The following is a 22,787-nucleotide window of genomic DNA, read 5'->3' on the forward strand; positions in this document are numbered from 1 at the left end:
GGATGTAGCTACAAATCCCAGATGTCATGGAGCTAGAGTTGTCGCCTGCAATAAGAGTGTGACATCATCATCTCATCGACCAGGAAGCACACACGACTGGCAGGATTAATGCTGATGAATAGCACAGGTGCAAGTACTTCTCATAACAGACATTTTAATACATGAGTTGTATTCCTGGAAAGACATAAGCAGAAAACCTACAATTTTTCATTACAATAGTATTTATTCTTTGTTATAAGATAAGCTGATTCTGTTACATAACAAGAAGCAAAGTTCATATTGATCAATATAATGTATTTGTGGTTTTCTTTTTAGGTTTTTTTTTTGCCTCCTCACTGATACATGCATAAGCCATAAAATTTTGGATACATAGAAAATCTACATTCTGCATTGTCCCGCATGTGCACCACATTATCTATATTGCATAGGTACATTGTACACATTGTTATCATACAGCATAAATCAAATACCCATAACAAGGGAAAGTTTTCTGAATATTTTTCAACCAGTCCCATAGGGTCTAGGTTACATAGTCATCCATGTGCTTAGGGAGCTGTATATGTGACCAATCACTTTGGAGTGTTACCCCCAATTTTAAAATCTACATCTCCTTCCGTGGACTCTTGAAATCTTTGAAAGCCAGAACTTAAAAAATCTAAAATTAAACTGAGGATATTGAAGATGTGATGAGTTGAATAGGTTCTAATTAAAATAAGTCTGCTGTTTTGGCCCTCAAGGATTCAAGGTAGATAGTATAAATAAAAATGATTTTTTTTATGTACAACAACAAAATCCACAAGATGTTTTGCCCAAATGTCACATCGCAGGGAATTTTTCTGAAGGCCAAAACATTTTCGGCAGTTGCAATTTTAACCTTTGAACAACTGGTACATACGGGTGAATGGATGTTCCAGTATTTGTTCACGAAAAATAAAGTCATGTGAAACTGTATGCCAAGCCACATGCCATTGTAAAGCTTTGTAACCACTTTTGAAAGAGACTAAACAGATATATAAAAAAAAAGTTTGCTTGCTACATCGGCTGCACCCGGACATTTTTGCTTTGGCATTTCTCAAAATAAAGGTGCTACAAACAAGAGCCAAAAATCGCTCTCTTGGGTCTTTATATAAATCCATGTGAATACAGCTTGAGTAAGGCTTGTATAGAGGTCATCCATTGCTTTTATAATTCTTGTATGATTTGGCAATCCTTGGCAAGAATAAACTATGTTGGCTTTCTGACCATAATGATTTCACTTTTGGAACAGTGGAATGTTGGAACGTTGAGACGTGTAATTTAGTTCTTCTTTGTCTAGCAGAATGGGTAAATTATATTCAGATTTAGACCTGAATTTAAGCCAATGGTCTATTTAGTAACATCTGGGAATAATAGCAAAACTGAAATCGGAAACAAACATTTTACTTTTTTTTTTTTTGAAATGTTGAAGACAAGCTAACATTTCAACATAACATGCTACCTAATGACACATTCAATGTTCTCACTGTTTTGCTCTACATCAATATTGGCTGAGACCATCAATAATATGAAATTGGTTCTGAAAAAGGTTCTATGAAAAGGTTCTGGAGTGGCCATCTCAGTCTCCTGACCTCAATATCATTGAGCCACTCTGGGGACATCTCAAGCACGCAGTTCATGCTAGATAGCCCAGGAATTTACAGGAACTGGAGGCTATTTGCCAAGAAAAGTGGGCAGCTTTACCATCTGAGAAAATAAAGACCCTCATCCACAATATCCACAAAAGACTTCAAGCTATCATTGATGTTAGAGAGGGCAATACATGGTATTAAGAAATGAGGTATGTGAACTTTTGATCATGGACTTTTTGATGTTTTGGGTTATTATTATAATTTAAAAAGTGAAAACACAGTAGTTTGACAATAAATGGATTCACCCAACCACTAGCCATGAGTGAAGAAAAAGGTTTGGTGTTATCATTCATTTTCTCTGAAAAAAGGCCAAGAAAGCAAACATTCTTCTGGGGTACTGTATGTAAACTTTTGAGCACAACTGTACATCTAAAGGACTGAAGAAGGAGCATCTATGCTTTGAAAGCTTGCAAAAATAAATTTTCTGGTTAGCCAAGAAAGGTATCGCTCCTAGAATACTCTTGTCATTTTGGGGCATAGAAGTATTTACACTAGATAATATTCAGAAATAAAAAAACAACTAAAAGTAAGCTGTGACCATGTAATAAAAGTTGTCTAGCCACCGCTTTGGAAAACTACTCATAATGCTATAAATGATTGACTGATGTCGAATCTACTGATGTTACCCGTGAGTACAGTGATTGCCTGCAGCTGTCACATATCTGTATCCCTATTTCATTGGTTGAGCAGGTGGATGACCTTGGAAAGGTGGGAATGTAAATGGTAAGGGGATCATTAAAGGGAATCTGCCTGGCTATTCACATTTCTTTGGGTTTGGCTACATTGACAGGTCTCTCCCTATGTATGTAGAGAGATCTATCAATCTAGCGGAATGGGGCATGATGGTCATTAGTTTTCTCTGTCTACTTGGAATAAGTTTTTGGAGTATTTGGGAAGCTAATAAGGCTACGTGTATATTGGGAGAGACCTGTCAATTTTTCTGAGCTGAGCAGGTTGGGGTGGGTACTAGTTATTTAAGGTCCTTATAAATATTAGAGAAAAAGGACGAACTACCTTGTGGATGTAAAAAATATGTATCTCATACAGCATCGGCCTTATAGCATTTTTTTGTCTAGTGATGCAGCCAGTGCTTATCATCATCTGAAAAATCTAATATGCCTGATAGGTCGTTTGAAAGATCATGGTTTATCGATCAGGCATGGGTCAAAACAAACAATATTTCAATTCAATGAAACAGCCGTCATTCATTATTGTCAAAGTCACTATTTAAGACGCCTTTTATCTTATGTGTTTGGGTCCCATTAGTCTCCTTGTTCCCCTGCTCCACCATGAAGTATATTTTTCCTGAAATGTCATAGCCTTTTAGAGGCAAAACATAGATATATGCAATTAGGGAGCATATTCCTAATTTATGATGCCCAAACAGGCAGCATGAATCACCAGAGAGAATCCTTTTAAAGAAGTGGTCTGAAGGCGAAAGTAAATTTTATCTAATTCTCTATCTATTTGATGCCATAATCTAAACTATTTTCTAGTACACTTGCTTTAAAAATCCCTTATAAAATTCCCTATCCCCTACTATTTGCTAGTCTATTTTTTTGTAGTTCCTTTCTGATGACGATTTGTTTGAGAGCCCCCAGTGTCTTGGGTTTCTCAAATGAAGCGTCATCAGAGCAGGTGGCAGAGGCTGCGGTCACTGTTACAGCCTCTGCCCCCTCCTTGAAATTAAGCATCATCAGTGACTTTTGTTTCAGGGGCGGGGCTGGTCCCTGCTCTGTTCCTGCACTGTGCGCTGTGCTATGTGCACAATGACAGTGCCCGCTCTCTTGTCAGCTCAGGTCTGCAGTAATGTACTGCCAATACAGTGATGTTACAATACCAGGCAGAGACCAGTGACCCACCTGGGGAGCACCGCGCTGATCTCCTATATGCCAGGTATTCTGATGCCATTCTATTGCCGGCTCACAGAGAGTTGACAAGAGAGCGGGCGCTGGAACTGTGCACATCACACAATGCACAGTGCAGGGACAAGCCCTGCCCGTGAAATGACCGTCTCTGATGACGCTTTAGTTCAGGGAGGGGACAAAAGCTGTGACTGTGACCGCATTAACTGCCCCCCCGCTCTGATGATGCTTCATTTCAGTTTCCCATGATGCACTGGGGTCTCATATAGATAGGGATTTAGATAAAATTTACTTTCATCTTGGGACAACCTCTTTAAGGTATTATTTATTTTATTTTATAAGTATTTTTTTTATAAAAAACAAAAAAATATAAAATTTGCCTGGATGACTGTTTTTCCCTATCTTAATTATCAATTCATTTAGCTGTATAGTTTATTAATAGTAGAATGATTTAAAATAGGATTGTCACAAAACTGTATGTCAGTCAAAAGTTTAGACACACATGTTCTTTCAATGGTTTTCCTTGTTCTTATTGGCATGTGCACGTTGTAGATTCAGACTTAAGACAGCATTTATGGAAACGAGGAGTAAAGAAATATGTGTGAATTTGTGAGATAAACCAGATTACGTGTAAAACCTTAGGTTCTTCAAAGTACTCTCTGTCTATTCTAATGACAGCTTCATGCACCCTCTTGGCATTCTGTCAAATAGCTTAATTAGGTAGTCAAATGGAATGACTTCAAATGAACAGGTACAGTATGCCTTGTCATATCATTTGTGGTGCTCATTCCAATAAGAACAAGCAAAACCGTTCCATGAACAGGTGTGTCCAAACTATTGACCGATATTGTATATACATTTATATTTTATAAAGCGCAAGACATCCTGGTAAGACTTGTGTATAGATACAAAAATCACATTTTTTTCATGATCCATTATGGAATTTTAATGATCAGAAACAAATGTTCTTCTTTGGTCTTGAACATGAATGCTCTCTCCTTTATATATTAGTAGAGTTGAGGAAGGTCTTGACTCTTGATATCTTCCAGGTAGATATTGTCCTTCTGTATAAAGGTTCAAAATATTTTGTGTATGAGGTTACATATGTGTTCTCAGTTCATAAACAATTCTAGTGTATTCTCTTAAAATGTTAACTTTCATCAGTAAAAATATAACTTTATATATTTAAGGACAAATCTCCGAAGTCTTTTTCAGTATTTTGGCAATGTCTACATTTCTATTTCAGATCCATCACCAGAATCATATAATTCTGCGGTGATACATCTGCTTCCCTGCTCAGATCCTGTTATCCCACTGTCTGTATCAATCTCCATTTCCTCAGCTATTGTGGTTGGTTCCCAACTTGAAAAACCTTTGGGTTCATGAATATCACAGTGGAATTGATATATTTCAGATTGGCTTTTCACTAAAGTTCCATCAAAATTGGATGGGTAATTGGTGGTTGATAACATACTTTGTTCGTGGAGAACACTTGCCCCTTCTGTTTTCTTTGAACTATCTGAGAAGCTTATACCTTCTAGAATCTCAGTCATGAGTGATGGGCCAAAGTCCATAACCAAGGATTGCATCGAGTCAGCGCGCCACAGACTGCTAGAAGGCTCAGAAGGAACAGTGCAGACACTGCAATCCTCAGTATCTGGAAATCCGGAGCTGGCCCAGTCTTCATCAGGTTTTTGAGAGCTAGTATCCTCTGATGGATCCTCTGAGGATGAGAGCCTTGGCATGGTGCAAAATCCAGATCCTAGACCTGCACGGAGAAATACAAAATGATTACTTAGTGCTGTAGTGCAATAAATGTGCAGTCTAAGATCAGAGAATTGGGCTACAGACTGAATAAAAAATAACTCTGTCCTGTCAGCCAAATTTGATTCAATGTCTCTGTCTCACACTTGTTCTTGAAGGCCATCTCTGTCAGATTTACCCAATAATTGATTGTACTATACATAAAAATAATGGTCCAATAGTAGTCAATAAAAGTAGGAAATGCCTCTTTATCCACCATCTCCTGTAGTCTACGTGGTTATCTGTATGTGGACTATGTTTGCTTAATATTTCTTCAGCTCAAATTAGGGGGATATAAAAATTAGGATACAAGTATTTGATTACACCAAGCAGTTTAGGGAACACAGAGAAGGAGACTATACTGCCCTTAAAAAGGTTAACAACTTCAAAAGTACTACTTTTAGATATATTCTTTACATGATTATGTAGAATTTATTAATATAATTTTATTTTTAAAAAATATCCTGATGCTTAGATACCTTCTCTGGCACCAGTGTCAAGGATTTACCGCAACAGAGAGGAGCCAGAAGACCGCAGCATCTGATTTCTCCTACTCCTGCACTGATTAGAAGCACTTCATTTTCTTATTAAACGATTTTTTTTTTTTGGGGCAGTGCAGAGGTTAATCTGCTCATTTGAGATCTCTTGGAGCATTAAGGCTCTCAGCTGTGCACTGTTAGCCACTCCCATCTCCTATATAATCTGGGTCCTGGCTAGCAGTCATTGAAATTGCTTTTGCTGCATGGCTGAAAGTTGTTGGTGGTTGTTATTGGAGAAGGTGTTTGGTGGATTTTTCTGTGACTGTTGCTAGGTTTTGAGTGTGTGATAATTCCTTTTCTTTTCCTACTTTGGTTTAACCTCCTCCTCTACTCCACGGTGTTTACCTATATTGTTTATGTGTGTATATTTGCATGCTTGGCATTTTCCTTTATCCCTGTTCCTATTACCTTGTTAGTCTGGTTGGTGTATTATGGTACCTTACTACTCCCCTTCTGAGCGAAGGGTACAGACTGAGAGCAGATTCAGGAACTAAGGCAAGGTGCGTGGTCCCGGCATCTTCACCATCACAATTAATCTGGGGAGCAGGGCGAGCTAGGACACCCCTAGTGATAGCGACAGGGTAGGAACTCCTGGCCCTGGGACACCCAACAACAGAGTCGTGACAACTAGGTTCAGGAGTTTCAATTCTGGTCTTGTGCTTGACACAGAAAAGTGTTTCCTGTGATGGTACATCATTAATGTTGTGTATGAAGGGAGTAGGCTGGTTGCTAATTTTAATTGTGACACTAACCCCTTCTCTGTCTATGTATCGTTTATCATAAAGAATGTCTTAGCCATTTAAATTAGAAATCAGCCAGACCGCTTCACACGCACAGCTCTGATGACATGAAAACACAGGAAATGCTCTCTGATGTGAGAAACAAACCGGAAGTGGAGTTGCTCAAATCAAGGACCAATGTTGATGGATGGGGCATCGTTGAAAAAAAAAAAAAAATTTATAAGTACATTTTTTTCATATAAGGAACATATGAAACAGTAATTTTATGGATGTGGACAACCCCTTTAGCCATCCCTATGAGCTTGACTTTCTCAAAACGGCTAAAGAGTAGGGTGAAAATAAAGAGGAAAAACAAAAATGGTTAAACAGCACTTTCCACTTTGTCTCTTCGTTTGGTTGATATCTCTCATACTTCAAGGTTCTTCAACAGATTGTAAATTGACTTAAAAGGTATCTACCTGTATGTGGCACTAGGGAAACCATATAATTCCTTCTGGAAGAGAGCAACTTTGCATACGTTTCCCAGAGAGTATTGCCGTTTAACTCCATATACCGGATGGATCTCCACAATGAGAACCAGCAACTTCTAAAAACCCTTTTGACTCTACTATAAGCTGCTCGAAAAAGGCAAGCATCCTCTCAATGGGAAACATCCAAGCTTTTAAAGGGAATCTGTCACCCTTTTTTTGCCCTATCAGCTGCCGGCATTGACATCAGGGGCTTTTCTACAGCATTCTGTAATGCTGTAGATAAGCCCCCGATGTAACCTGAAAGATAAGAAAAACACATTAGATTATACTCACCGGAGGGGGCGGTCCGATCCGATGGGTGTCGCGTTCCGGTTCGACGCCTCCCATCTTCATAAGATGCCATCCTCTTCTTCCCTTCCTGTAGTGGCTCCAGCGCAGGAACACTGCTCTGCCCTGTTGAGGGCAGAGCAGAGTCCTGCAGTGCGCAGGCGTCAGGAGAGGTCTGGCGCCTGCGCACTGCAATATTCTGCTCTGCCCTCAACAGGGCAGAGTAGTGCACCTGCGCCAGAGCCACTACAGGAAGGGAAGAAGAGGACGGCATCGTATGAAGATGGGAGGCGTCGGATCGGACTGCGACACTCATCGGACCGGACCGCCCCTTCCGGTGAGTATAATCTAATGTGTTTTTCTTATCTTTCAGGTTACATCGGGGGCTTGTCTACAGCATTACAGAATGCTGTAGATAAGCCCCTGATGTCGGTGGCCGCATCTTATAGTCCAAAAAATGGTGACAGATTCCCTTTAACTACCATAATTACAGGGTTTCTCACTTTATATTTTGTTTTAGACTTTAAATGTACTTTTAAGTTTCAAACTTACCATAATGGCTGTGTGACTCTGACATAGTGTTCCAGGCTTCTCCTGGGTTCCCATCTATCTCTTCATCCCAATTTTGCTTATGGAGAAGTGGCAGGGACACAGCATTCTTAATAATTGGAGAAATAGGTGGAGGGGGAGAAATTGGATGTCCAAGGGACTGGCGTTCAGGAGACATCCATCGAGCTTGGCGTAATTTCTTGGTGATGTAGTTCCAGCGAGGGTGCCTGTGCTTCTCATGGCAATGGGTGAGAAAGGAGGTGTCCCCAAAGACTTCTCCTTTTCGTCCTACATGCATTGTGTGCCTAAAGTCACCAAGAGGAGGACTGATCATTTCTGGTGTTAATGATACCCGCTCTCGTCTGGATCGAGAAACTAGGTTTTTTATGACCGGAAGACTGCCAAGACTCATTTTGTCTTCTTAATGATGTGAAATTGTTGAATAAAAAACACATAAAGAAGATCCTTACACCATTGTCTTTTCTAATAATGTCTCACATACTTATTATAAGATTCTTGACAAACTCTTGAGGTTTCCTAAACCAAAAGTGACAATAGTATTACAAAAGACGACAAGTAGTTATCTTCTATAACCGGCGTATGTGCTTGTGAAATTGAAATAATGAAACCACGCAGTAGATGTAAGGAATCACCAGACAGCTCAGATGAGAAGATCTTATGTCAGCTAATTCAGAGTCTTGTGCTTTTCAGGTGGTGGAAGGAAGAGAAAATTGTAGATGTTTAAAGAAATCAATGAACTCTGGAAAAATTAACCCAAATGAGATCCGTGCAACCTGAGAGCAAAGACTGATGTCCAACCTGAAAAAGAAAGCATGACTTTAGTCAAATAGAATTCTTTGCAGACTCTCATCTTGTGGTGACCTTTTCTAAACTTAGTCCCTTTTTCAGTATAATATTTCCAAAAAATATTCTAAAGATTTGTATACATTTTATGAAGTAGAATATGAAATCCTAATTTAATAATGTAATCTGACTAGAATCTGTGCCAAATGAAAGCCTCAATCAGAATCGGCTACAATATACAAAATGGTTCGATTTTCTTCTATGGAGACTGTCACCCTCAAAATGCAAATTTAACTACTTAATCATTTAAATAGGGGCTTAGCATGTTTTCTTGCATAGTGAATTCATAGGGGAAGCCAGTCATTCATGGTAATTGTATAGTTTACAAAGAAATGCTCTTCTTCTACTGTGGATGCATTGCACGTGCCCTAGAAACCATAGGTGGCACACTTCTGGACTGGAGCACTATGTTCTCAGTAGACATTGCCGTTTATTGATGAGCTTGTCTTAAGAAGGGCTTGTGCACACAACCGATTTTATTGGACGTAGTTAGAGAAAAAAAATTGGTGACATGACCAATTTTGATCCAAGTGAGCAGATCAATATCATCAAAACAAGTCAATGGGTCAATGGAGAACATTGGACACTGATGTTCACGGACTGACAGAATGGAGAAGATGGGGATTTTTCTTTTCTCCACCTCCAACAAAAACTGATCCCACTGTGATCAAACTCTGATCCACATAATCACCGCGGTCCGGCCCGATGGGCGTGGCTTAGTCACCCTCTCCCCCCCTCCTTGGCTTGCTACACATAATCCTTATCTGTGAATATCACAGATGCCATAGTTTTCCACGCTTGTGCACTGAAAAGGCCTCCGGCGCCTGCGCAGTATGCTTTGCCCAACTGTGGGCGAAGCATATAATCGCTACTGTGCATGCGCCGGTATTTTGCATACATCCTCAACAAGATAAAAAAGGTATTTATGCCTCAAAGGTGCGGGGTCGGGGGGAATAAAAAATCCTAATAGAATCCTTATGGGACGCACAATTGGGTGATATCTTTACATGATATCACTAAATATGGGTGACAGATTCCCTTTAAAGTTAGCAGGATTTCACCCCCAAACTATTTACATGTGCATAAATCTCTATCAAAGACAAGTCCAGCAAACCCTTTACATGGCCAGCCCATTCTCTCCGTTACTGAGAAATCAGCATTTGAATTGATGTGTAAATTAGACTAAAGATCTATTTGTAGATCTGAAGCCTCTGTCACTCCAGCTCTATTCCCTGCCCAAAAGGTGCCTCCTCCTACTTGACTGACAGCCTCTATTCTGTGTGACTGCAGGCAAAGTAAGTCAGTCAAGCAGGAGGATGCAGAGCTAGAGATGGAGAGACTGAGGATTCATATCTTCCATAGCACTTCAGCTTCATTTGCTTATCAATTCCTATGCTGATTTCTCAGTAATTGGAGGAACAGACTGTACACGTAAAGGTATTGCTGGACTTGTCTTGGAAAAAGCTACATGCAAATTTAAATAGTTTGGGGTTTAAAATCCTGATGACAGATTCTCTTTAATTTTTCAGAATTGATTTTGCACTTTTCAACAAATATTGTTAAACTGTAAATACTATATGTATTAGACTATATAGAGCTACAGTACCTGATTCTTCGCTACCGGCAATACAGAATATGGCATATTTTGGACAATCCTTTATTTGTTATAGGCGTACAATAAAATAAACTAATCATACAAAGTCCTGGTCTCTGCACATCTATCAACTGTTTCTAGTGAAGTAATCCAGCTCAGTTCCCGTAAAGCACTGACACATGAGCAATTAATGAATAACTGTACCATCAAGTAATCACTCAGAATAAGCTATTTTGTGTTGCATATGAGGACAAAACTAATTCTGGCCATTGTGTGACTTATATCTGCCATTTTTACCAGTATTCCCCTTTTCAGGTTCTATTTGCAGTTGACTCTGACCTGGTGGGAGGAGATTAGCTTCTATGATGTCTCCCATACACAACATAACACGGCAGGCAGAAAGGGATTTCTGCTCTTCATTCCCTCATTAGCACAAAGACAGAAGCAACAGCAGCATGGAAGACTTTATAAAGAAATACTGAGCTGTGGAGCTGTGAATCCAGCTCTAGGATGAGCTATCTCCCTCAAAAACTTTAGCAGCATCCGTCTGTGTCCCATTTTTTGTCTGAATTTTTTTTAACTGAATGCTTTGTAAAGCTATTCTGTGAGTACCAATGTTCAGAAAGAGTTACACATATTAGATAATAGATATAGACTCATATAAAAACTCAATGTACATATCATCCCCAATTCATAACTGCCTTTGCCCCTGTTTTTAGTCAAGCTTTGTGTATTTTGCGCCTTTTTTGTTTGCACCAATTCATTATTCTATTTGTTCTTTTTTAGTTCATTTTATATGTACATTCCTATGTTTTTTCTTTTGCTTTGTGGATCAAGTGTAATGATTCCTGTTGTTTTTATCAGACCAATTATTACCATCAAGTATAATAAATCGTATCTGTCACGTCAGGTACATTTTTAGAATCTCAATCTCTATTATCAAATCAATTAGACACAACATACAAAGAATAAAATAACCCCATAAAAAACCCTTAAAAAACAGAGACCCCCCCGATGAATCTGAATGTGAAACGTGCGTCGAGGTACAAGGTGGTGTGATCCAATTATATATTGGCACATGGTGTGTATAGAATGTTCTCTTAAAATTCCCTTAAAGGGGATATAATTGAAATTATTTTATCAATATTGATATGCTATTGACCTTTGTTTATTATAAGTGGGTCTATGCTGATATGTGACGTTTTTTCATACTAATTGTGTACAGCAGGTTTAATTTACCACACCTAAATGATATACTGCTATATATAAACGTTTGAACTATTGGTTATATAAGGAAATATTTACACCTCTATGCTGTATAATAATTTATATATTTACTATAACTGTGCCTGTAATCGAACCGCCCTATTGTCTTTGTATTTTAAGGGCTATTTTATTATTTGTATGTTGTGTGTAATTGATTTGACAATAAAGATTGACATTATAAAAATTTATTTGATCTGAAAAGATATGATTTATTATACTTGGTGGTAATTGGTCTGATATGTTAGAATTAGGGTACCTCCAAGATTTGTTACTTATATGATATTGATAAGGATTTATATAGGGGCAGCATGGTGGCTCAGTGGTAAGCATTGCAGCACTGGGGTACTGGGTTCAAATCCCATCAAGGACAACATCTGCAAGGAGTCTGTGTGTTCTCCCTGAGTTTGCGTGGGTTTTCTCCAGGTTCTTCAGTTTCCTCCCACCCTTGAAAGACATACTGATATGGAATCTAGATTGTGAGCCCAAATGGGGACAGCTCCAATATTGCCTGTATAGTGCTGTGGAATTAAAGGCGCTACTATATAAATGAGTAAAATAAATAAATATTTCCATTTCAATGGTTTATATTCTAGATATTTTTGCCTGATTCATCAAATGAGAATTTTCAAAAATTTACAAAATTTGGCACAACTCCACCCCACTAGCCCTATGGTGTAGATTTATGCACTTAGTTCAAAAGTTGCTTTTTTTCCCCAACTTTGAAAAGAATGGTTCAAGACAGTAAAACAGACAATTTTTTTAACTTCCTGGCAAATTCATGAACCACATGCGCCATTTTGATGAATTTGGCACAAAAAAATCAGCAAATACCATAAGACAAAGAAAGAAAAAGGACTTGAACCAATGCAAATGATGACCATTATGTCGGTACCTATCAAGGCATGCTTATCAGCATTATTGGGTATTAGTAATCACTCTATGATACGATATAAGGGGTTCAAAACCCCCCAAATAAAATCAATAGGGTCATGCTCAGACCCCTCCTTGCCCTGGGCATAAAACAGTGCATTTATATTTGCCAAGAGACTTCCTTTAATAAATTCTACAAACCGCAAGACTTATTGTAATATAAGTCTAAAATATTTTTACAAAATTATTTTATTTTTCAGAAGAACCAAAATTAAAAAAAGTGGTCATTTATTTCCACTGACTTTAAAAAAAAAAGTGAGTCTACAGTAATGTACCCTCTCTTTTTTTTTTCCAAAATGACTGCCATTCACTTGTCGAAAAAAACTCAGACAAAGCCGGTATTGTAGAGGTTTTCCTAAAATATCTCGTGACACACAAGTACGGCATTCCACCGAATGTACATAAAGAGCGCTGGGAATAAATAAAACACATACTGTACGCCAAGAAATTAGGATTGAAAAGGACGGAGCTCTTTATAGCTTGCCTTTAGTAGGTTCCTACATGAAAAGCAATTTGGTAAATGTTCCATTCATGGTCCCTCACCTTCGCAATCAGTCCCGATGCTCACAGTCATAGATAATATCCGAGCCATGAAATTCAAATGTGCTGCAATTTAGAGGTTTCTCGGAGAATCATGCATTAAAAAGGACTATAGCCGCCGATAAAAGCTACCGGCGTGCCTATTTGTATGCAGCATCAGTATGTTGGATTCTATGGATGGATAATATCCTCTAATATTAGAAATATCTCTTTATTTCTGGAAGTGGTGTGTGTTTATTCCTAAAGGGAACGTTTGTGTCGGTGCCGACACATCGGAGAGAGCCTATACCCACAAATCAGAGAATGATGTAGAAATTGCAGCAGCTGGCTTTTGTCATTCACATTCTTTTCTGACGTTTCTGAGCAACCTTGGTCTCCTATATGAGTTTGCTGGGTGACAAAGTTTTATGGCTGCTACTATAAAAATAAAAGGAATCTTTCAACAGGTTTTTGCTACCATATCTGAGAGCATCGTAATGTAGGGACAGAGACCCTGATTCCAGTGATGTGTTACTTAGAATACTGGGTGCAGCAGTTGTGACACAGTCAGGGTTTTTAGATGTAGCGTGCAGCAAAGCTCAGAAAGCTAGCCCCGCCCACACCACAGCTTTCTGTGTACATTGTATATTAGCAGTGAGCTGGGGGTGTGTGGTCAGACCAGGGCTCACGTGAGCTGTAGTCCAGGCAGTGATAATCTCCTGGTGATAAAACATTCATTGTATTGAAATAACAGCACATATCCTAATAAGTGACACATCACTGAAATCAGTGTCTCAGCCCCTACATCATGTTGCCCTCAGATTAAATAGCAAAAAGCTGCTAACAGATTCCTTTTAATAGTGTTAGCCCCAACCACCATACACCCAAATTGTCATATAATTAAAAAATGTGAGACTACAGGTCAGTTTATATGCAGGATAACCCCCATCACTACTACGGTAAGGATTGAAATTCAACATCACTCTTGAGTTACAGCAGAATAATGAAGGGTTTTACTACCATACAATTCTGTGTATTGGCCATTTCAGCATGCCCTATGTATTGGAAGAGTATGAATGATCTGTAATGAGTAATCTGATATCTGAAAGCTGCACTATGTCGGTGATTATGGAGCAGAGACCCTGATTCCAGTGATATGTCACTTACTGGACTGTTTGGTGCAGTTCTGTTAGAATCTCTGTTTTTCTCTGCTGCAGATCTAGCAGTGCTCTGAATGCTGAGTTTGGCATAACCCCGCCCACATCACTGCTTGGCAGCTTTCTGTATACACCGTTCGTTGTTAGCAAGCTGCCAATCAGCAGTGGGAGTGGGGTTACACAGATTATCTGGACTGTTTGGCACAAGGCACCTAGTCTTGCAGTCATACGAGTATATTCCTGATAATAAAACACTAATTGTATTGAAACCACAGCGAGCTGCTGATCAAGTGACACATCCTTGGAATCAGGGTCTCTATCTCTACATTATTCTGCTCTCAGATTACATTGGAAAAACCTGCTGATTATTCATTCTCCAGTAGGATGCAGCAGTCACTTCTCTTCATTAAGTTGGGGGGGATGAAGGACCCCAATTCTAGCACTAGGGTTCTACATATGCTAGAAATGTCCTTGGTGGGATATCTACTTATAAAAAAATCCCCAAAAACTTTATATATAAGTTAAATCTAGCGTCTGCTATCTTTAGAATGATTTTAGTTGTGACAGAACTGGTTGAGACAATTTTTGATTTCCTTTGGCCATTATCTGATGCCGCAGACAAACAACGTTCCCCCAGCAGAATACCAATTGCAAGTCTCAAACTGAAAAAGATGGAGGGAAACCACATTCCGTTCACTGAATGAATGAGCTGCATATCTCGGGCGGCCATTCTGGTGGTCAATCCAAGACCCAGCGAAGACAGAAGTAACTATAAATATTGGTGGAAGTCACATACAACTTTGGTAGACTTAAAAAAAAAAAAAATCTTGTCCCTTAGGGTCTGTTCACACGTGGCATAATATAAAGTATGCAGGATTATACTGTACTGGCACAATCAATGAGATTTCAGAAATCTGCATTTTTATTTCGCGCACGCAATCTGATCTTTGGAGCTTTTTTGCATGTCATTTCATTCTGGGTTTTTGCAGCGCTTTTCACCCTTGAAAATAAATTAGTGGATACCGCAAGTAAAAATGAGACAAAAACATGTGGATTTGTATGCAGTGATTTTCCTCCCACCACCAACGTGGGCCCATGCCCCTAAGGCTATGTTCGCACTAGGCGTTTTTGCAGCCTTAATTTTTCTCTGCAGCAAAAACTGATCTTTTGGCAGGAAACAAGCTGCAGCAAAAACTCAGGTTTTGCTGCATTTTTGGTGCTTTTTTGCTGCGTTTTTTTGTGTTTTTTTAATTGCGGTTTTGTCACGCTACATTTGTCTCTTATGCATGCTCTTTAGGCTACGTTCACACTGGGCGTTTTTGCTGCATTTTTTTTCTGCTGCATTTTTTTTCTGCAGCAAAACCTGAGTGCTTGGAAGGAAAGAAGCTGCGGCAAAAACGCAAGTTTTGTGGCGCGTATTTTGGTGCGGTTTTTTTTCATGTGTTTTTTCTATTCAATTCAAAGGGTGAAAAACACTGAAAGAAGTGACATGCTCTATGTCCAAAGAAAACGAGCAAAGTACAAAATCCTGATGACAAAAAAAAAACAATGTGTGTGCATGAGATTTCTGAAATCTCATAGACATAGCTGGTACCGTTAAACGCAGCTGAAAATTAGCATAAAAAAAAGTATTTAAAAAACGCAGCAAAAATGCACAGTGTGAACTTAGCCTTAATCAGGTTTTGGCACAAAACTCGATACCTGGGTATTTTAGTGCGGATTTTCAGTGTCTTTCCACCACTCAGGACTGGAGGCAGTCTCGGCCTCCAGAGATCCGGCGCACACAAGCTTCCCTTTGTTCTGTTATCAATCCTTCGGTTTCCACGCACTTATCATCAGCTACTGTTCAGACCCTGACCTCCATCACCACGGGGCGAGGTTATCAATTAGTCATACACACTGGACACTGCGCCTCATATACTGAACACGTGCATTATCAAACCTATTAAACTATGGGCATAATTGTAATAATGGTTCACTTCATACATAGGGAAAGTTCTTACACAGGGAAATATTTACAGGTAATCAATAAAGTTTCAAAAGTACCTTCCAAAAAGGTTTAAAGGGGTTTTCCAGTTCTTCAATATTATCCATGCCCAGGTCATTACGATGGAGCCACACTCCTGGTACCCCCACAATCAGCTGATCGAAGATTCTGCGGGGCATTAAAAGTGGCAAGCGCCATACCGTGTTTAGTGGCCATGAACGATGGTGAATCGGAGAGATCTTGCTGTCCCATTCGCACCCTATCCTAGAGCTCATCAATGTTAAAGGAGACCGGTCAAGTGAAAAAACGCTTTTAACCTGCACATATTTGGTAAATCTGCAAGTCAAGAGCGATCCTGCCCGGAGTCAGCACTTAGAGCCCCGCTGCCAGGGCCACAGCATTTGGGTTCAGACACAGAGGTAGTAGTGCTGGCACAGGCTCAGTCACCACTCTTTGTGAGCCCAGGCACTGAAGGACAGCCAGCCGTAATGCTGAGCTGCTGTCAGTCAGTGCTGGGGGCGCGCTTACAGCTGCCTCTCTCTACACACTGAACGCGCGCCGGTGACATCCCTTATGGCTGGAACTCAAAAGCTGCAGGAGGGAATAAGGTTGTTTCCTCCTGGCAGCGTGGGTAGAAGTGCTGGCACCAGGCAGGTTCACAATGCTATTAACCTGCAGATTAACCCCATATCTGCAGGTTAAAAGCTTTATTTTCACATGACAGGTTCACTTTAAAGGGAACCTGCCAGTAAGATCAAACCTCCTAAGCTGTCTAAATGGGTACACAGGTCATTGGAAGCTGAATAAAATTGATATATGCAATCTGATGTGTTATTCCAGAGAAATATACATTTTTCTTAATATGTATATTAAATTTTAAGATCTATGGGCCTGATATAGATCTCCCTGAGAATCTGCCTCCAGAGCTTAAGTCAAATGAAAGTGGGTGTTACCAGTGTGAGACATGTAGATCATTACATGTCTCACACTGGTAACTCTCCTTTCATTTACAATAATCACTGGAAGCAGATTCTCAGGGAGATCTATGTCCGGCCCATAGATCTTAACAGCTCATTTACATATTAAGAAAAATGTGGATTTCTCTAGAAAAAGACATCAGATCACAGATATCAAGGTATGATTTTATTCAGCTTTCTATAACTTACATGCCCATATAGATGGCTTAGGAGGGTTAATCTTACAGACAAACACCCTTTGAATTCACAGAACACCTCTTCAAAAGATAAATCTCAACAAAAAAAAGCCTTTTTTTTCAATCCTTGTTTTTGCTTTAAATATATATTTTGAAATATTTTTGGCAATTTTTTCATATCATGATCTGTTTAAAAAAAAAAAAGAATCTTTCAATTTTCACTTTGACCACCGGGGCTCTTTTAGACACATACTTCATGTCCTTTTGGGATGAGTTTCCAGCAGTTCTTTATCATCACAGGTAGGATTACAATGATGGGTAGCCCCTCTATACACAGCTGATAACTCAGGATTCACCATTGAATCCTGGATCCACTCATTTTTTGTCTTTATGCCTTAGGCCGGGGTCACACTAACCGACGCAAAATACGGTCCGTAGTTTACATGCGTAATACGGATGAATGACCACTAAATAGTGCTCCGTATGTCATCCGTAAGCAAAGGTGTGGTTGCGTATTTTGTGCATGTCTGCATCCGTATGTAATCCATATGGCATCTGTATGCAATCCGTATGGCAAGATTTTCTCGCCGCCTTGCAAAATGGACATATAATGGAGCCCTATGACAGGGTTTCTAACAGAAACGAAATAATAGATATAGACACATAGAAAGGCATATATATATATATATATATATATATATACACTCACTGGCCACTTTATTAGGTACACCTGTCCAACTGTGTGTTAAGACTTAATTTCTAATCAGCCAATCACATGGCGGCAACTCAGTGCATTTAGGCATGTAGACATGGTCAAGACAATCTCCTGCAGTTCAAACCGAGCATCAGTATGGGGAAGAAAGGTGATTTGAGTGCCTTTGAACGTGGCATGATTGTTGGTGCCAGAAGGGCTGGTCTGAGTATTTCAGAAACTGCTGATCTACTGGGATTTTCACGCACAACCATCTCTAGGGTTTACAGAGAATGGTCCGAAAAAGAAAAAAAATCCAGTGAGCGGCAGTTCTGTGGCCGGAAATGCCTTGTTGATGCCAGAGGTCAGAGGAGAATGGGCAGACTGGTTCGAGCTGATAGAAAGGCAACAGGGACTCAAATTGCCACCCGTTACAACCAAGGTAGGCAGAAGAGCATCTCTGAACGCACAGTGCGTCGAACTTTGAGGCAGATGGGCTACAGCAGCAGAAGACCACACTGGGTACCACTCCTCTCAGCTAAGAACAGGCATCTGATGGCTACTTTCAGCAGGATAATGCGCCATGTCATAAAGCTCGAATCATCTCAGATTGGTTTCTTGAACATGACAATGAGTTCACTGTACTCAAATGGCCTCCTCAGTCACCAGATCTCAATCCAATAGAGCATCTTTGGGATGTGGTGGAACGGGAGATTCGCATCAGGGATGTGCAGCCGACAAATCTGCGCCAACTGTGTGATGCCATCATGTCAATATGGTCCAAAATCTCTGAGGATTGCTTCCAGCACCTTGTTGAATCTCTGCCACGAAGAATTGAGGCAGTTCTGAAGGCAAAAGGGGGTCCAACCCGTTACTAGCATGGTGTACCTAATAAAGTGGCCAGTGAGTGTATATTTATATTTCACAGAGTTCTTCATAGCAGAATAACCGCTAATTCAATTGCCGGCTTCTACCAAATCATTCCCCAACCCGACATGAAATGACACATGGTTTACATTCAGTAAAGCATTTCATTTGGGAGTTGTAGTTGTTATTTTAAGGGGTTAATTCGTTGTTAGAAAATGCGTGGGATTCCCATTGCCCTGTAGCGGTGGGGAATGGGTTAATCTAACAAAGGGTTAATGTCACCTTACAATCAAATGGTGACATTAACCCTTTGTTAGATTAACCCACTCGCCACCACTATAGGGCAATGGGAAGCCCACGCATTTTTTAACAATGAATTAACCCCTTAAAATAACAACTACAACTCCCAAATTTTGCACACAAACCCTCATCTAATTATTAGTCAGGGACATATTAAAAAACATGAAATGAAGTGCTTTACTGAATATAAACCATGTGTCATTTCATTTCCGGTTGGGGAATGATTTGATAGAAGCCCGGCAATTGAATTAGCGGCTATTCTGCTATGAAGAACTCTGTGAAATATAAATGTGTCTCAATGACATATATATATATATATATATATATGTATTCTATGTGTCTATATCTATTCTTTCATTTCCTTATTAAACCTGTCAGTGTGAGTTTACTGTATTGTGCACTGAATTGCCGGCTTTTCTAAAAGACACCGGGTGCGTATTTCTCGCAAGTCACATATGTGGTCCGTGTGTAATGCGTATTTTTAGCGCACCCATAGACTTTCATTGTCGTAGTACGCTGACAATCGCAGCATGCTGCGATTGGCACGGACCGTAGAATACAGATGAGAAATATACGGCTGATGGGAGCTGCCCCATAGAGAATCATTTTGTCCGTGTGTAATGCATGCTTTTAACGCCTCTCACTCGGCCGTATTCCTCTCTAGTGTGACCCCGGCCTAATAGGTTCACAATATTGTGCTGATCAGATGTCTTTATGAGGGTTGCCAACCATTCGTTTATTCCCGGACAGTCTGGAAATATTGGGCACTTTTTTTTCCAGTGTCCCTTCACATGTCTGTGTTTCCAGAACGTGTGGCATCTGTTTTTTCGATGGATACCACACGTACCCATTATAAGCTATGATGATCTTCACATGTTTTCACATGGACCGTGTCTGTGTGAACCACATGTAGACATGTCCATTTTTTACCAGCAGCATGGAAGACAAGGGCAAATACAAGTTTTTGGGTCCGTGTAAAACATGTACAGCACACAAATGGAATTCATGTTCTATCCATGTGCCATCTGTGTACTGTACATGTTTAACATTGCAATATATAGGAGAAGCTTTGTGATTTCATTTTCTTTAGCCATACAGGAAAAATACTCATGACAGACTGATGGCTCACTGATAGCACACTGATGGCTCACTGATGGCACACTGATGGCTCACTGATGGCACACTGATGGCACACTGATGGCTCACTGATAGCACACTGCTGGCTCACTGATAGCACACTGATGGCTCACTGATGGCACACTGATGGCTCACTGATAGCACACTGCTGGCTCACTGATAGCACACTGATGGCTCACTGATGGCTCACTGATGGCACACTGATGGCTCACTGATAGCACACTGCTGGCTCACTGATAGCACACTGATGGCTCACTGATGGCACACTGATGGCTCACTGATGGCACACTGATGGCTCACTGATGGCTCACTGATGGCTCACTGATGGCACACTGATGGCTCACTGAACTTAATGTTTTATTTATAGTAATCCGGTGGTACTGCTACGTCGTCATGTATTAACACCCAGAATCAATGGTATTGCCACACTGTTATATGTGTTACCATTTTCTGTATATATGTTGTGTTCCATTTAATAGTGCTATGTTTTAAATAGGGAAGGTGTAGTGCACCCTTTGGACACTAGAGGGGGGTACTTTAGAATATAGAGCTCTTATTAGGATAGGGTTAAGTATAGGAGGGGCTGCTGAGAGGTAAGGCTAGGTTAGAAGGAAGTTAGTTCAGATGGGGTCAGGGCGCCAGAAGTGTCTATATGGGCTATAGGCCCAGGACGGCTCGGCAGCCACGCAACGTTAAGTAGCAAAAGTCTAAGTTATCCACGGCTATTGGACATCGGTACAGTGAGCCAGAACAGTAGAAAAAATGCAGCGACTCATAGCCTGGGCAGACGCTCTTAGGGCTGGAGTCGGATGGAGTGAGAAGCAGAAAGATGCTGTAACTTCACAGGGAGCAGTACAGACGGGTCGGATGCTTTTCCAGAGAATTCACAGCTATCTCATATGCCACTTAAAATTTAGAAAAGCTTTATTAACAAATATACCAAAAATCACGCTAAAATTAGTACTGCATCACACACAAAAGAATGAACACCATAGGGAGGTGCCTATCCCTACACTGACCTGTGTAACCCTACCTAGCAGCAGAGGTTGGAGCCCTAGGACCTGCGCATTGGCCCCACCACTCCTCGACGGCTCTCCCTGCTATCCCTATAAGGCCCTGTGGTGTTAGGGGTGTGATAAGGTGTCATCTATACGTCGGGGAGACTGGAACAAGAAAATTCTACAAAAAGAACTGAGATGGATCCACAGGTTGGAGACAGTTTCTCCAAAGAGTTTGAACGAACAAATGCAATTTAATTGCTTTCTCTAAAAAAGTTGCCTGATACATACTGTCTAGTCCCCTTGTCCGAGTGGACCTGAGGATATCGATTGCCGCCCGATGTTCATCGGTCCAAATGGGCCCTCATGGTTCTATCTGTTCCTATCTGAAGAGCAAAGATACAGTATATTATCTTCCCTTCCATTGCTACTATTGGGGAATATTTTGAGATTATGGAGTACATTAAGTGACTTGTGTTGTTCTATTTTTGAGACCTTTTTTGCTATGAATGTATATATTAGTTTAATTGAAGATTATAAACATCATTAAGTTAATATAAAAAAATATATCAGTGCTACACATGGTTCTGTATATCAGTCTATTTAAGATGAAAATATTGTTTAGCCAATATAAAAAAATATATATATTGGTGCCGTATCTGTGTTACACTACTAACACTGTGATATTGACTTTGTGGTTACCAACGCTTTGGCACATTGAGGAATACTGATACCTTATAAGATATATATAGAAGCCGATTTATTTTATTATTTCTTTGTAACATGATACATCTAATATACAATGTGGTAACTTTGTTCTATCTATATACTATATATTTTTTTTTCAGTTGTGCTGTGCGATGCTACGAGTAATGCTCATGCGCAGGTTTTAAATTGAGCCCCTATGAGGGCCGGCTCTGAACACTGTCGGAGACACATCCGGTCCTGCGCATTTCTGGATGGCAGGATAGCGGGGTTTGACAGATCCGGCCATGCGTAACTAAGCCCGTAGCACTTGGTGATTGGCACTCTCACATAATAATAATAATAATACATTTTATTCCTATAGCGCCGACATATTCCGCAGCACTTTACATTTCAGAGGGGATTTGTACAGACAATAGACATTACAGCATAACAATAATCACATAGATTATAACAAATACCAAGAGGAATGAGGGCCCTGCTCGCAAGCTTACAGTCTATGAGGAAAGAGGTAGACACGAAAGGTGGGTGGTAACAGTCGCCCTGATTGTTTGGACCAGCCATAATGTTAAGTGTGTAACAGTACAGACACAGAGGGCTAATGGATGCATAAAGCATGTGGGAACATGATGCGGGGAACCTGGTTATGGTAAAACTTT

General features: G+C 40.0%; 1 protein-coding gene across 1 annotated transcript in view; it reads right to left on the minus strand.

Annotated features, from left to right (window-relative positions):
* Positions 1 to 203: 203 nt before the first annotated feature.
* The window catches only part of CDC42EP1 (CDC42 effector protein 1), a 60,968-nt gene continuing 38,384 nt past the window's right edge, over positions 204 to 22,787 (minus strand). The window contains exons 2-3 of the mRNA XM_073574335.1: positions 7,964 to 8,779; positions 204 to 5,300 (exon numbers count right to left, since the gene is read on the minus strand). Coding sequence (XP_073430436.1) covers positions 4,762 to 5,300; positions 7,964 to 8,372 — 948 coding nt within the window. The 5' untranslated portion in view covers positions 8,373 to 8,779 and the 3' untranslated portion in view covers positions 204 to 4,761. The remainder of the gene's footprint in view (positions 5,301 to 7,963; positions 8,780 to 22,787) is intronic.

This window comes from Dendrobates tinctorius, unplaced genomic scaffold (genome assembly GCF_039654945.1).
Source record: "Dendrobates tinctorius isolate UK_male_01 unplaced genomic scaffold, ASM3965494v1 ptg000038l, whole genome shotgun sequence".
In the NCBI taxonomy this organism is placed as follows: Eukaryota; Metazoa; Chordata; class Amphibia; order Anura; family Dendrobatidae; genus Dendrobates; species Dendrobates tinctorius.